The sequence below is a fragment of the Patiria miniata genome, unplaced genomic scaffold, assembly GCF_015706575.1.
Source record: "Patiria miniata isolate m_02_andy unplaced genomic scaffold, ASM1570657v1 HiC_scaffold_6, whole genome shotgun sequence".
In the NCBI taxonomy this organism is placed as follows: domain Eukaryota; kingdom Metazoa; phylum Echinodermata; class Asteroidea; order Valvatida; family Asterinidae; genus Patiria; species Patiria miniata.
The window spans coordinates 9,723,279-9,738,040 of NW_024037073.1; the positions used below are offsets into that span (position 1 = coordinate 9,723,279).

At 40.5% G+C, this 14,762-nt stretch overlaps 1 protein-coding gene across 1 annotated transcript in view; it reads right to left on the reverse strand.

Moving 5' to 3' along the window:
* Nucleotides 1-13,541, reverse strand: part of LOC119742737 (FRAS1-related extracellular matrix protein 1-like) — a 36,287-nt gene extending 22,746 nt beyond the window's left edge. The window contains 2 exon segments of the mRNA XM_038218906.1: nucleotides 4,524-4,860; nucleotides 13,459-13,541. Coding sequence (XP_038074834.1) covers nucleotides 4,524-4,760 — 237 coding nt within the window. The 5' untranslated portion in view covers nucleotides 4,761-4,860; nucleotides 13,459-13,541.
* Nucleotides 13,542-14,762: the final 1,221 nt, after the last annotated feature.

Here is a 14,762-nt window from a genome sequence, read left to right on the forward strand (position 1 = left end):
AGTAATTCGTGGGAACGAAACAGCAATTTGTGGGAACGAGTTAGCAATTCGTGGGAACGAATTAGCGATTCGTGTGAACAAATTAGCAATTCATGCGAATGAATTAGCAATTCGTGGGAACGAATTAGCAAATTACAAAAAACATTTCCACCCTGTCCCTTTCCGGGCTTCATACCAAATATTCCTTTTAAAATGTATCAAATGGGTTTATTGCAACTGACATTCAACACTGGGACATACCATGTACATGTATTTGCATTCAATTTACACAGAAAACTGAGGAACATGTTATGTGAACGTCATTTTTATTCATTTTAGTTCAATTAAATTCAATATAAGATATTTTATTTATCCTTAAAAGATGTAAAACAGCAATTCTATAGGGCTGGGCAGCTCACTCTTAAAAACACTAACAGTTAATTACAAACATAGATAAGAACAGCTCTGTTGGTTAAAACAGAACATCTCTGTTGGCGTAATTAACAGAACAATGTGTTTTGAGCTTAATTCAAGAAAAAGATGCGATAATTCAAGAAAAAGATGCCATTTATAAATGTTTGGATCAGGTTTTGAACATCTCTGTTGGCGTAATTAACAGAACAATGTGTTTTGAGCTTAATTCAAGAAAAAGATGCGATAATTCAAAAAAAAGATGCCATTTATAAATGTTTGGATCAGGTTTTGACCATATACATTGTATGTTGACTGGAAAATCATGTCACAAACATGATACGGTACCTTCAGTCGTTGAATCACCTCAGCCAGCCATTTTGAAAATATTGTGTCTGACTTTCTTAAAAATAAGCCTCTAAAAGCCAAAGCTGGATGTAAAAACCGTGGTTTCAAAACAAGCTAAGTGTGGCGCTACCATGGCTACACAAATGCACACAAGATTCTGAGTCATGCAGTGTAGTGGCTGGAAATGCCACGTCAATGAAAAGCCGTGCAAATCCGGGGAATTTGGTGAGGAAATTGCATGAGGTTGACTCCTGTAAGATCCTGGCTGGGCCGGGGAACGGATGTCTGGACATATCACACAAGAACCACTACAGAATAAGGAGTTAGCTTCTAAGCCACGGCTTAAGTCATGAAGGTTTCTTAGTCGGGCATCTTTTAGACGCCCAGTGGGCTACAGTTGGTCGGCTAGAAACCTCCACGCAAATAAAAGAGCTTACATTTTATAGGGACATCCTTCATTTGAAGACACATTTAGAAACTTGTTCCCCTTCTACGTTGAACCAGACTGCAGAGTGAGCCATATGCCCCCATTTGAATTGCACTGCAAATCATGAATTAGGCAAGGTGGAGCCTCTTAGACACCAAAAAATGTCAAATGAAAAAATTCCTATGTGTGCTTTGGCTGAAAGAATGAATTACAGTGGAACACCGCTTTACCGAACACCGCTATACCGAACATTCCGCTATACCGAACATCATCCTTGGCTCCTGCTTTTAATGTACAAAACGTACCAAACATTGTTGTTGAAAAAACTCAACAGATCAACAACAAAAAATCTACCGGTTGTACATGTATCAAACACTATTTGGGCCACTTTTATTTCCTGAACATTAAACGACCCATTGCTACATCATGTTTGAATGTTGAAGAGCAATAGATGGCTATTATTTCCCCAAGGAATAGAAGGGAAAACCACTCGTGAGAAATGCCAGTTCACTATTGGTCAAAAGAGGGTACCGTCAGTCCGTCGGTTCAAAATCTCTACTTATAGGCCGAAGCGTTTTTTAATTTTTGATTCTACAACTGCTGTTGCAACACATGATGTAAAGTCTACCCGCTTTCAAATTTATAAAGATATTTCAATAAATTACAATTTTGGGGCATCATCCGAACCTCTCAAAGTTTCAGACTATACTTTCAACACGGAGCAAAGCATTTAGGATGCATGTCAGTATAAGCAATACTGGCAAGAAAATCTTGGCCATGTAACCGCTGGCTATATGTAGGCCCAAAACACAATATTTTTCTGAAAATGGCAAAGTCACAAATATTCTTTTGTGAAGGACAAAGACATTTAAGAAGGCAATGAAAGGTCAGGGAGGTCATCGTCTTGGCAATTTAAAGACCATGACCTCTTTGAAATTTAAGGCTTTTACAGTCAAAGATGACTTTTGGGGATAAACTGTTCACCAAATGCATAATCAATCAAATTGAGAACATTTTTTTTAACAAAGTACAGAAAAGTTTACACAAAACATGTGTCAGGTTTTACAGTCTTCCTTTAAAATCTTCCAACTTCCCTTATGAAAAAACAACATGAACTGGCACATGTACCCTATTTCCTTTTTTTTTTTAATGCATGAAAACTAAGATATATGTACATTAATTTATCTCCTGTGTTTATTCCCGAGCTAGAATTTTTTTCAGAAATGGATGGACTTCGGGGTTAGTATTTTAAAGCAAATATTGTTACACTGACCTGTTTAAATTGTGTGTGCATAGATGCTGGAAAAACCAAGAAAAAATGCTGTTTTTGTTGTCTGGTTCCCTGACCCTACTTCAGATGAAACAGAACAATTTATAGATGTCGGGGAGTTGTTAGGTCAGGGAACCAGACTAACTGGCATGCACCTGTTCACGGATGTGCACCGAATTGCAAACAAAATGTGGACCAACTAAATTTGGAAAATGGGAGGCAGTATTTGAAACAAAGTTAGGTTTCTTCCAATGATGGTCGGCCGACCATCATCGGAAATTGATACAAAAATTCCACTTTTCTTGAAAATGACAGCACACCAGGTGCCATGATTTCACAGGATGCTTGAGACTATTATTCACTTACGGTACAGTCAAGTAAGCTACAGAGTATTTCATAATAATTTAGTACATGTAGTTCTGTTTTTTGATGTTTGCAAATGATATAATTACCTTTAAGCAGCGGCCTGGTAAATTTGAATCATGTTTCATGTCCCTATCACCTTGCGTGTGTATATTAAGGGGGGGGGGGGGGTAAAAAGGGCACAACTCTGCTTGTCACATTAAATTGTCCTTGACAATGGACTGAAGAACACCAATATCTTTGAGATCAACCAACCTGAGGACACACAGTCTGCAGACTTAGTGATAAATGGGCCAAAACATGACCAACACCCTGCGCCGATTGTAAATTAAACTCATTCTTGGGGTTTCATTAGGTGAACCATGAACATTCGTGAATGGGTAAATGTTGCTTGGCTGCTGTAAATGTACCAGTATTTCGCTAAATCTAAGATACAGAATCTATACAGTAGCCCCAATTTCTAATGAGCTTTGAAAACTTCACATTTTTAAGTAGGAAGGTTGAGCTCAAATTTTGCACAACTCTTTTAAGAATTTCTAGGAAATTTTCATTCTTAGAAAAGGGTTTGCATTTACAGGTTTTATTGGAACCATGTACCGTTTCTGTAACGGTTGGGTACTTGTACAAGTATTCTTTTGTACAAAGGCCCTTGTTTTTCTTCTATTTTTGGCAACTTTTCAATAAAAAGGTTTTCTTTCTGTTTCGGAAAGACTAGTGTTGTATCTGTAAAGATTCTTCACTTATGGTAAAAAAAACGAGAAATTGGGCTTTTAATCCTTCCTCTAACAGTCTCAAATCCTCCAATTTTAATACGACTTTTCATACAACCAAGATGCACTCCACGTGCTCTTTTTGAGTTTCACCTCAAAAACTAGGAGTTTTTTTTCCAACATATTGAATTATGTAATTTCCCAGTTGTTAGATTACTACCTACAGCAATGGGTGGCTTTCCCCTTCTATTCCTTGGGGAAATAGCAACTTGTCGCTCTTCTGTTGACATTTTGCTACAACAATTTTCGGTAAAGTTTTGTACACAAAAATCAGGAGCCAAGGACGATTTTCAGTATAGCCGAATGTTCAATATAGCAGTGTTCGGTATAGCGACGTTCCACTGTACTTATCTTGAAGAGCACAGGGCATCCAATTTGAACACATGGTTGCTAAATTTTAGATTTTTTTTTTAGGATTAAAGGGAATATACAACATTTGCAAACATCGAAAAATAAAACTACCAAGTTTTTACGAAATACCTTACTAGGATGTTGGTAAATGACAGTCTTAAGCATCCTGTAAAATTATGGCACCTGGTGTGAAGTCTTGTTCAAGAAAATTGTATTTTTGTATACATTTCCAACAGTGGTCGGCCGACCACAGTTGAAAAAACCTGACTATTTTTCAACTACTGCTCCAGATTTATCAATTTTGTTCAGCCCAAATTTTGTTTGCTAATTGGTTACATGTTCATGAACGGGTGCAGGCCAGCTAGACTGGTTCCTTTACCTTACATTTTTCAGGCATCTATAAATTGATCTATTTTATCTTTAGTGGAGTCAGGGAACCAGACTACTTGAACATTTTTGTTTTTCTTGGTTTTTCCAGCATTTTCGAGCACAAAACCTCTAAACATGTCAGTGTAACAATATTTGATCTGTTATACTAACCCCTCAAACAGTTCCTTTCTGAAAATGACAGCAAAAGCCAATGATGTACATTCCCTTTAATTACCTGTGGATCAAGCTTTCCCACTCGTTGATAAAACGGTTCGTCCACAGCCACCTCCACTTTACACTGCTCTCCCTCCCCCGGCACCTGGAATGCCAGCACGCTCTCATCCAGCAGAGCGGTCCGGCCAATCGCAACCTCCAATGGGCGGTTGACGAGCACCAGCTGGCCAATCACGGCGGCCGTTAGATGGAGAATTACGAGAAGCGTCGGTAGGACGGTTCGCGGGAAGGCGGCCATGTTGGATGTCCCCGCTTCACACTATGCAGCTTGATGATTGGACTCCAACTGCAGGCGACACGAGCTGATTGGCTAAGACATGTCAGTGACCAAGCAGAACCTGAGGGTTTGAAAAAGGAAATTATCAAAGAAGGATATTTACCAACTTTATTCCTTTTTTTTGGTGGGGGAGAAGGGCGGGTTTGGGGGCAAAAGAAAGATGTAACTTTACCATGAAGCCCTGATTATCGATGTAATTGTATAAAAGATGCAATCAAACCACCAAATTCATACCGAATTCTGTTGCAAATTCTCCAAACTGTACCTTTCAAAATGTAAAAAGGTGTTAGATGCAGTTTTGGGTCATGCTGAAGTTTAAATTTATTAACTGTTTTTTCTTTTCAGAAAATTTTGTTACAAAAAAATATGAAAATACATACATGTATATGTGTCTGTGGCATGTCATGAGTTTTCAGAAAATTTTCAGAAAATTTTCAGAAAATTTTGTTACAAAAAAATATGAAAATACATACATGTATATGTGTCTGTGGCATGTCATGAGTGACATTGTGCCAACTAAACTGACGATGTTGTCACCACACATACAACCTAGACTTCAGCATCACCGCAAGTTTTGTAAAACTGCCTTTAAACTAACCAGGCAAATCCAGGATTTTTATTCAGACTTGCAACTCGTTACAACAAACACTCTCTATAAACGCCGCACACAGCGCGTCACATTTCATAGCTTTTGCACTTATTAAAGCCTTGATGTCAGATATCAGCGCTTTTGTGTTTACAGGGCCAGAACTGTCGCGCTGTGCTTAACAACTTCGGCAAAAGAACCTTGAAAGCTAGAGATTATCCATTCAGACTTCATCCGGATGAAAAAAAAAAAAAACACTTGCTGACTGTATGGTTTTCATAGTTCCTGTAAATAACCCAAAAATAATCGAACAGAATAATGGACAACTGGTTTTGTGTTTTTTATTACGCCCCGTACATCTTTAGGAATCAAATGCGCTCTTCTTTCATTGGTCACACTTAACAATTGTGGACTGCTGTGATGTGGAATATGACCTTTTTAACACCCGAGGGGAGCAAGCGCCATTGCCCCCAAGGGAGTTAAAAACAGCATTTGTTGATGCGCTGGAGACGGTGTCATGCCTTGTTTTGCATGATCTGAAAGTTTGGTTTAATTCCACTGGTAGGCCTACACAACAGAGTTATTTAAGATCAAAAGTAGGACATGTTTTTCTTGACACTTATATACATTGTACCTTTTAGCAATGTTTAGTAAAAATAGTAAATGCAGTGCGACTTGCTCTTGGCCAATCAAGATACAGAATCTGTGGAAGAGCTGATATCAAAAAAACGTTCACACCATGTGGGCCGTGCCGGTGCCAGACTCTCCAATGGGGGGGGGGGGGGGGGGGGGGGGGGCAAAGAAAGAATTTGGGGGCAACATAGACCCCGTTCCCACTTGATCCACCAATTGGGGGATCTGATCCACCTTTTGCCAAATTGCCGGATCAGATCCCCCAATTGGTGGATCAGATCCGGCAATTGTGTGTAGTGGGAACGCTAACCGTTATAAGGTGGATCAGGATCAGATCCACCTTTTCTGATCCACCTCTGGACCAGGATACAGATCCCCCAATTGGTGGATCAGATCCAGCAATTGCCGGATCACGATCAGATGGGAACGCAAAAGGTGGATCTGATCCGGCAATTTGACCTGTTAACATCCGCCCGGTGCACGAGTGGCGCGAAAATGTTGTGGTCTCATGAACGAAGAAACACGTTTTCAGGCGTGTAGCTCATGTGAACATTTCCAGCGTATACAACATGCACAATAAACAACCGCTGAACTACGGGCTAGCACCGCGCATGCAAAAGCGCACGTGGTATCCTAAAACTACACTAGGCCTTATTTTTGTTGCGTGTTCGTCCATTACTAAACCTTTTTCATTCCTGAAATTTTACTTATTTTTCCATCCATAAGTGACTCTGAGTCCGCACTCACCAAAAGACTTCACTTTGGCACAGAATCATGGAAAGCTTACGAGTATGCGATGAGAATAGTGCCGATAAGCGGTACGTACTGAGGTGACAAATCTGAAGTATTGATTATAGAAAATTGGAAATGATGTCGTAGTACATCATGTGACCGTTTCTAACCAATGAGAAGCTTCAGAACCAGGGAATCCCTTATCGATGCATTGGTTTCTGACGTGATGTCACACAATGAGCGGCTCTGATCTGTTGGATTTCACCTGTTAATTTATGCACGCACGGATCCTCTACGGATCCGTGATTTATGTTGGTGAATTTGCGTAATTTTTGTCCGTGAATTCTGATAGTGCTGTTTGAAAACTGACCCATCCTGGTCTAGCACGCAACCATGCAACAATGGCACTCCCACAGAGCGCGCGTAATTCCGAACTCAGTGACCTTTCGGACACCACATTTCCGTACGAAAAGGTGGATCAAGCATAAGTGGGAACGCGTCTTGCGGTTTCGTTGCGGTAAGATAACGATCACACTAAAATGCAGGATCTTGATCCACCTTTTTCCAATTCAAGTGGGAACGCGGTGTATCACCGCGTTTCCACTTGAATTGGAAAAATAGACAATTATGGGGGGGGCCCTTCATTTGACGCTTGGAGGGTCTGTTCAATAGAGGGTTCCCAGTCTTCATTCAATGTAGTAAAATATTGACTTGGAGTCACTCCCTTTTTTTACCTTAATTTTTTTCTCTATTTTGTCTTGTTTTCTTCTTTGGGGGCAAAGGGGGCAAGAAAGACAACTCCCCCCCTAGCGCCGCCCTAGCGCCACCACTGAATGTGGTCCTACAGATAAATCTTTGCCAAAAGGTCGTGATGCTAGCCACATTAGCAACGCTGCAATGCAAGGAAATAGCAATCTGAGACCAGACAGCCGGTTTCATCCAATAACCACAAAGGGAAACTGACAAGGTTGAATTCATGCTCTGGGAATTGCTCATCATAAAATTGATTGAAATAGATGTCAGGTGCAACAGGGACAGGGGAAAAAAGTGGACAACAAATTTATAGCATCACCCGGTAAAGCGACCCCTAAAATGTATCTGTTTTCTCAAAAAGAATCTTAGCCACGGAGCTGAAACTTGCACAAAAAATAGTTGCTATGCACCTTATTGAATATTTTGAGCAATTTTGCACAATAACCCAATGGTCCTACAGTATACCTTTAACAAGACACCATTATGCAGTAAAGTCAAGTTCTACTCTCCAGAGACCCCCAGCCCACGTGAAGGACTGTAATTCATTTAAGTCAATGTCTCCCCATTCCGTTTATAACCCCCGCCCCAACCCTCACACATCGACGTAACCTGAAAGGAACCTAGCACGTTCTCTGTAGCCTAGGGACGGCTGGGCTAATGAGACACATTTCCCCCCTGGCCTCCGGGCTTTCCTGTACGCATTACAGCCACTGATTAATCATACCCAAAAGCGGTTTTCTGGATGAGTCTAACATAGCACCCCCCCCCCCATGGCTTTGGGCAGACAACCTATTTTAGGGAACTGACTTGTTTTATGCTAGACTTAGGTATTTTTTCAGTGGCTAATCTAGTGGGATGAGGGGGGGAATCATGTCCCCCCCCCCCCAAAGTGACCGAATTGTTCTCAAATAATGCCATTTTTTATTTGGGAGAGTCTTTCCATCCCCCCGGCACATCCTCCGCCCCTACTCCCCCCCCCCCCCCTAACCTCCCTGGGTCCACCCTTGTTTTTGGAATCAACGTTTTATTTTGTAGGCTATTGTCTCGCCTACATGTTTTGAAATCGACAAAGGTCCAACATTTAAACAAAACTGGATAACATCTAACACGGCCAGGCAAGGCATAAATGATAGGCTACTGTTAATACTGCAACGGTGTGTACACAGAATTTCTCTGTCTCACTGACTGCAAACCATAGGAAATCATTAGACTTTAAGTAAATTCATGTTGATATGAATTCAATGTAATATTTATATTCAACATGTTCTAGTGCGAGAAATTTCCAAGGCCCAATTGGGGTTCACTGGATTTTGATAACTTTACAGCCGTTTCAAACTTTCACAAAGCTAGTTGAGTTCTCCTCTGGAATCCTGATGCCCCTCGTCGAAGAGGTCGTCCCAACAAGATGACCCTGAAAACATCCATCGAGCTAGAAACTGGTCTGAGCGGTCCATCTCTTTCCAACACTATGCTTGATATGGACAGTTGGGCCCAACTCATCAATTAGTCATCCATGAAAATGAATGAATGAATAAATGTGTGCGAAGCCAATTTCAGATCACACCTCCTTTTCACATGCATAAAATGAGCCATTTTATCAACAACAACCCCCTCTCCCCCCCCCCCCTAACTTAAAGTGGTCATATTTGGGAGAAAATGAGAAAATGACACCTCAGGAATTCTAGTGTGAAATCCTACAGTAATAAACTATCCCCCTAAAAAAAATAATTCAATTTCCACCATGTATTTTTTAAAAGATTGACACCTTCACGCCTTCACAAACCATCATCTCTATTAAACAACGCTTACGACCAAGTTTTACACAACTTCATAAGAAATCTATTACCACTAGCACTTTCTGTCTGAAGCTGTAAATGTTCTCGACTCAAAAGGAGGGAAAACGACTATTAAAACCTGGAGTAGGGGGAAGACACAATGAATTTTGCGCATTAAATCGCAAAACAGCACTTCAAATTGCCACTTCAAGGTTCACGCCAAGCATTCCTCAAATGAATGGGGGTTTGCAGTCTGCTGGGTTGTTTGTCGCCTACAGTTGAATGATGTGTTACCTAGGGGCAGTAGGGGCTATTACCTGTAATAACCATCTGGGTGATTGTGCCGTCAACCATGCGCGTAATTGGTCAATGGGCCTTAGAATTCCTTATTGGGGGCCAATCACAGGAGGCTTTCGCTTCGAGGTCAGGAGTTGTGCCGCAGAGTCAACAGTTATGCCGTTCAAGTGAACACAGTGAATACACTAACTACAGTACATCAGTTTTGAGTTATTTTATTTGGGATATGTATATATTGATGTTGTATTCAGGTCCTAACAGCGTGGAGTTAAATACACTTAGTTCCATGCTCACAGATGGAGAATTTAGACATAATTTAAACTTCTCCAACGACATAAACTAGTAAAACAATCAGTTGGTAGAATAGACTGTTTTGTCATTTGTGCATTTCTTTTCGTTTGAAGTGCACAAAAATACTCAATATCTAAAGATGGATGCTTTTAAAACAACTAACCTGATGAAGTTTTAGCTCTGTGAATGCTGTAGGGCCTACATTTCAAGAAAATTCAACAAAATATTCTGGATCTCGAGTTCAGTTCACAAGTTGCCACGTCATAGTTTGGATTGCCCCTCTTTGTGACACAATCCCGAAATCAGCATTTGTGACATGATTCTCAATCATTCAGCCGATAGTGAAACGATGCCACACACTGATCCGACGAATAATAGCAGCCTCACGCACATGCATGTGCATCGTTTCAATGCTTGCACCCATTTACGGATTCACCCAATTACAAACCAACTACTAACGGAAATTTCCAAAAATGTGTCATTTGACACATCTTTGTAAATGACATTCTTTTATTCTATTTTTTTTTCTCAGAATGACAGAGGGAATAATTTCCCAGGAAGTTTAGTCCCCTTACTATCTTTCAACCAAGTACGCTTTTCAACAATAATTACGTCAGTTACTTTTTGGATAGCTGCAAATGATGGACTGTAGCTTTAAAGGTACACAGGATCATCTGCTGTTTGTACAATTTCTTTCCTCCACAGAATTGCTCAAAATCCTACCAAGGATGCATAACAACTAAACCGGTTGAAAATTTAGCTTAGTGGCCCCTGGACATTTAAAAAAAACAGGCAAAACCTTCAATGTACCCGTCTGTATGCATGTGTGCAAAATTGTTGGGGTCACGTAACTGGGTTGGGGTCACTATAAAGCAGGGTTACACATAACAAAACTGTGCCCATTGGCAAACTTTCTTAAAGGTATAGTACATCATTTGTAATTTGTGCATTTTGTTCGTTTGAAGCAACAAAAGTGCTCAAAATCTAAAAAAAAAGGGTGCTGAACAACTAACCTGATGAAGTTTTAGCTCAGTGAATGCTGTATATTCCGAGAAAAACAACATTCTAGGATCTCGATTCCAAATCAAAAGTTGCTGAATCATGTTTTGAATTGGGCCTGAATTCAGCGTCCGAGACACGTTCTCACTGAGCCGGTTGCAGCTACGCGATGTCGCGCACCGATCCGACGAATTATAGCAACTGCGCGCGCGTCTGCATCGTGTCAACGCTTGCGCGCGCTTCGCCGAATAAAAAAACGAACTACTAACGAACATTTCCAACGGTGCTTCTTAAGACGCACCGTTGGAAAGGGCTTCTTCCATGATTTCTTCAAAATGACAGCTTGCCAGAGAGAATAATTTCACAGGGAGTTTAGTCTTCTTACTATTTCAACCAAGTATGTTTTCCATCACTAATTACGTCAGTCACTTTTTGGATAGCTGCAAATGATGGGCTTTGGCTTTAAACCACCTTCAAAGTTCAATGATTGTTTTCTTCCCAAGCAATGATACCATCTCAGGCTCTGGCGGAATAATATCACAGGGTATTTGGTACCAGTCATATTGTTACTTTAAATCAGTACCGGTAGAAGTTTCCGGGTAATTTGCACATGTTTCTACTTCTAAAAATTTGTTTACATGCCCTTTAATACAGATAGAGAAAATTAGACATAAAAACTGCTTCTACAGGATAAATCAGCATAATTAGTTTCTAAAAGGTACATATAGGATCACCTGCTCCATTTTCTTTCTCTTTTTGATTTATTGGAACTTTTTTTTCAACAAAATTGCTCAAAATCTTGGTTAGGATCCATAACATACAAAAAAAATTCCATAAAAAAAAATGCACTAGCAAAATGTAAGAATTTGACATACATGGGAAAGGTCTCCCCCTAAATGAGAAGGGTGCATTTGTAAACTTTTAGTTAATATAGTGTGCCTGATTGTAGGATTTATCAGCGCTCCCCATTGAAAATATTGGCACGAGAGACACCAGACCATGCCGGAGCTGGGGTTGCGAGCATAAGGCTTGCCCCGAATCACGTGATATAGTAACAGTCTCTTTGGTCGGGAGAATGCAAAGTTAAAACGTGCAAAGCATTGGATTAAGTCAGCGTTCCAGATTTTTATTCAAATTTAACCTACAAATGGGATTGTGTGCTGCGACGCTAGGTTGCACGAATAGCACGCCAGTAAAAATTGCCGTGCGACAATTGATATGGGATGCCTGAGTGTTTTGCAGTAAGTATTTTATAAAGATGTGAAAGATGAACCGTCATTGACCAAAAAAGGTTACCGTTGACAAAAAAAGATGCACCTGACAATAAAGCGTCGGACCTACCGGTATGAGGCATCAGACGTATGATACGGACCCAAATTTATAGTCAATCCAGTGTTTTGTGTGAATGAAAAAGCTATTAAATGACACAAAATTAACTTTCTATTCTGTTTGTCTTCTTAAATTAAAATAATGTTCCCTTTATCCAAATACTGCACGATGAAAAACATGGTGGAATGGACCAATGAAATACCACAGCTGCCTGATGAATATTTATGAGCTTGAGGTATAGTAATACAAATCCAACATGTTTTTGCGAGGAAATAGTGAAAACAAATGATCCCTCGATGTTGGATGATTGGGTTAGGGTCATTAGTTTTCACTATTTCCCCACAAACCATGTTGTATTTTATTACTATCTTGACAGCAAATATCCGGCTACAGCGCTGCGTAGCTAGCGGCGCTAGTATGCGCTACAGCAATACACTATATAGTCATGTTCCCTAACGAGGCGCACTTCGAAGCTTACCCGACTTTCCTCGTGTAGTGTTGCCAAACCTCTTTGTTGACATGACAAACCTCAAATTCATGCAGTAAAATACTAGTACTTTTACCTTATTAATGCTTGCTATTTAATCTCCGTGAACAATTTCGGTTTCATAAAATTTAATCCGAAATTCAAAAACGGTGGCGTCCGGAAATTGGGCACAAATTGGCGGAGTGTTCCCTAACGTGGCGCACTTGAATAAATCTCAGAAAATTCCAAATTAACATTTAAGAATTTCTGTGAACTTGATAAATTCTGATAAATAATTATAATCTCTTCTTACATACCCAGCCAGCTGTTTGTCAGAAAATTATTTTCTTATTTTCGGGGCATTTTCAAAGGGTTCACTTTGCACTTGAAAATAAAATCGGAAAATCACGCCAAAATAAATGTTTCTTCTAACTTTGTTACGGGTAAATAAACTCGTGATTTATGAACAGGAGTGTTTAGAACTTGATGAAATTTCACTTTCTGTGAAATTTCAGTTAAAACTTTTGCTCTAGGTAGGTGCTACAGGCGTAAAATCAAAGTGCGCCACGTTGGGGGCCGCGCCACGTTAGGGTACATCAACAATAGTAGCCTACAGCTTATACAGTTGTATACCACTCAACGTACGTGTAAACGACAACTGCGATTTTACGAGCCTACAAACACAGACCCAAGTACAATCTAATGACACTTATCTCGTCTGCAGGAAAATTTACAAACAAGACGTGAACAATGAAGCTTTATGTCACCATTGGTCTTCCAAATAATTAGATTTCTTACCTCAATCTCAGTCACGTCAGAGCATGCAGAGCAGCCCATCTATCTGCATCATCAGCGGTGCTTCAGCTCTCAAACTACACCTGTTAACTTACAGGCTACAGGCGCTGTATGTCCCGATATCGTCCGCGATGTATTACAGCACACAAAAGTACAAACTTACTTTATTACTATGGAGCGCAAATTCGTCCATAAAATAATACTTTTAATACATGTATACATTTTGCACACATTGTTGCTGCCGGCCCCGGGAGTTAATTATCCAGGAGCTTTCTTCAGGAAAAAGTTTATATTCTGTTACTTCTATCAAAGGATTCACCAAAATTCCCACACCTCGATTTCCATCCTTATTTATTCAGCGGGGGCACAAGGTCACTAGGGTGTTCGCTCGTACCCCCCCCCCCCCCCCCCCCCCCCCCCCCCCCGCCAAGAGCAAAACTAGGGTGGGGCAGGGAGGGGCAGGGAATCATATTTAGGAGGGGGAAACTGAATGGATTTTTATCAAGAAAGTCAATGTTTTCTAAATGTGTCTTGGTGGTCGGTCGGTCTGTCCCCCAAAATTGACCCAAAATATTTGACCAAAAATGAGCAAATGACGCGTGGTCGCAAAAATGCACTCTTGCAAATAATTTGTAAAGTTGGTCATGAAAATTTTGTAAATGGAGGCAAGAATATGTGCAGCTGGTACCGCGCTTTCTAGCACACTATATTTTATGGGAAACTTAAGAAGCTTATTTTTGTCAATTTTCAGAGACAGACTATAGCGCAATAGCGCAGCGTGGTTTTCAAGTGGGTACGGCGGCCCGGGCTAAATTGTACGCACAATCATTTCATGCAAGACTTTCATGCAAGACAGCCAGAGCTTATTGTGCACTCGCACGTGTTTCTAAATCAAGGGAAAAGGAGTCACCGTCATCTCAAAGTACCATTTGAGTCATAAAAAAAAATCTTTAATTTTGTCTTTCATGGCTGTCCATACCGATTTTGTCGACCGTGGGATACAATGAGACCGGATAAAGATGTTACCCGAAATACAACCGCGGCTGGTAATGGCCTTTTGTTTGCCCAAATCACGGGAAGTTGCGGTCGCGCGCTTATGGTCCGCTAGTCTTTTATGAATGCCTGCTAAAATCCTTCGGCAAAGCAAACAGACTGCTGTCCTTGTTTGAGCAACAAATTGGGTTGTTTATTTTGACTGGAGGATGCATGATGGAACTATCAACACAACAGTGATGGCATTTGGTCTACTACCTTAGGGGCGGGGTTGAGCAATGTCTTGGGGGGGGGAGGTTGCAGGCTGTTTTCCA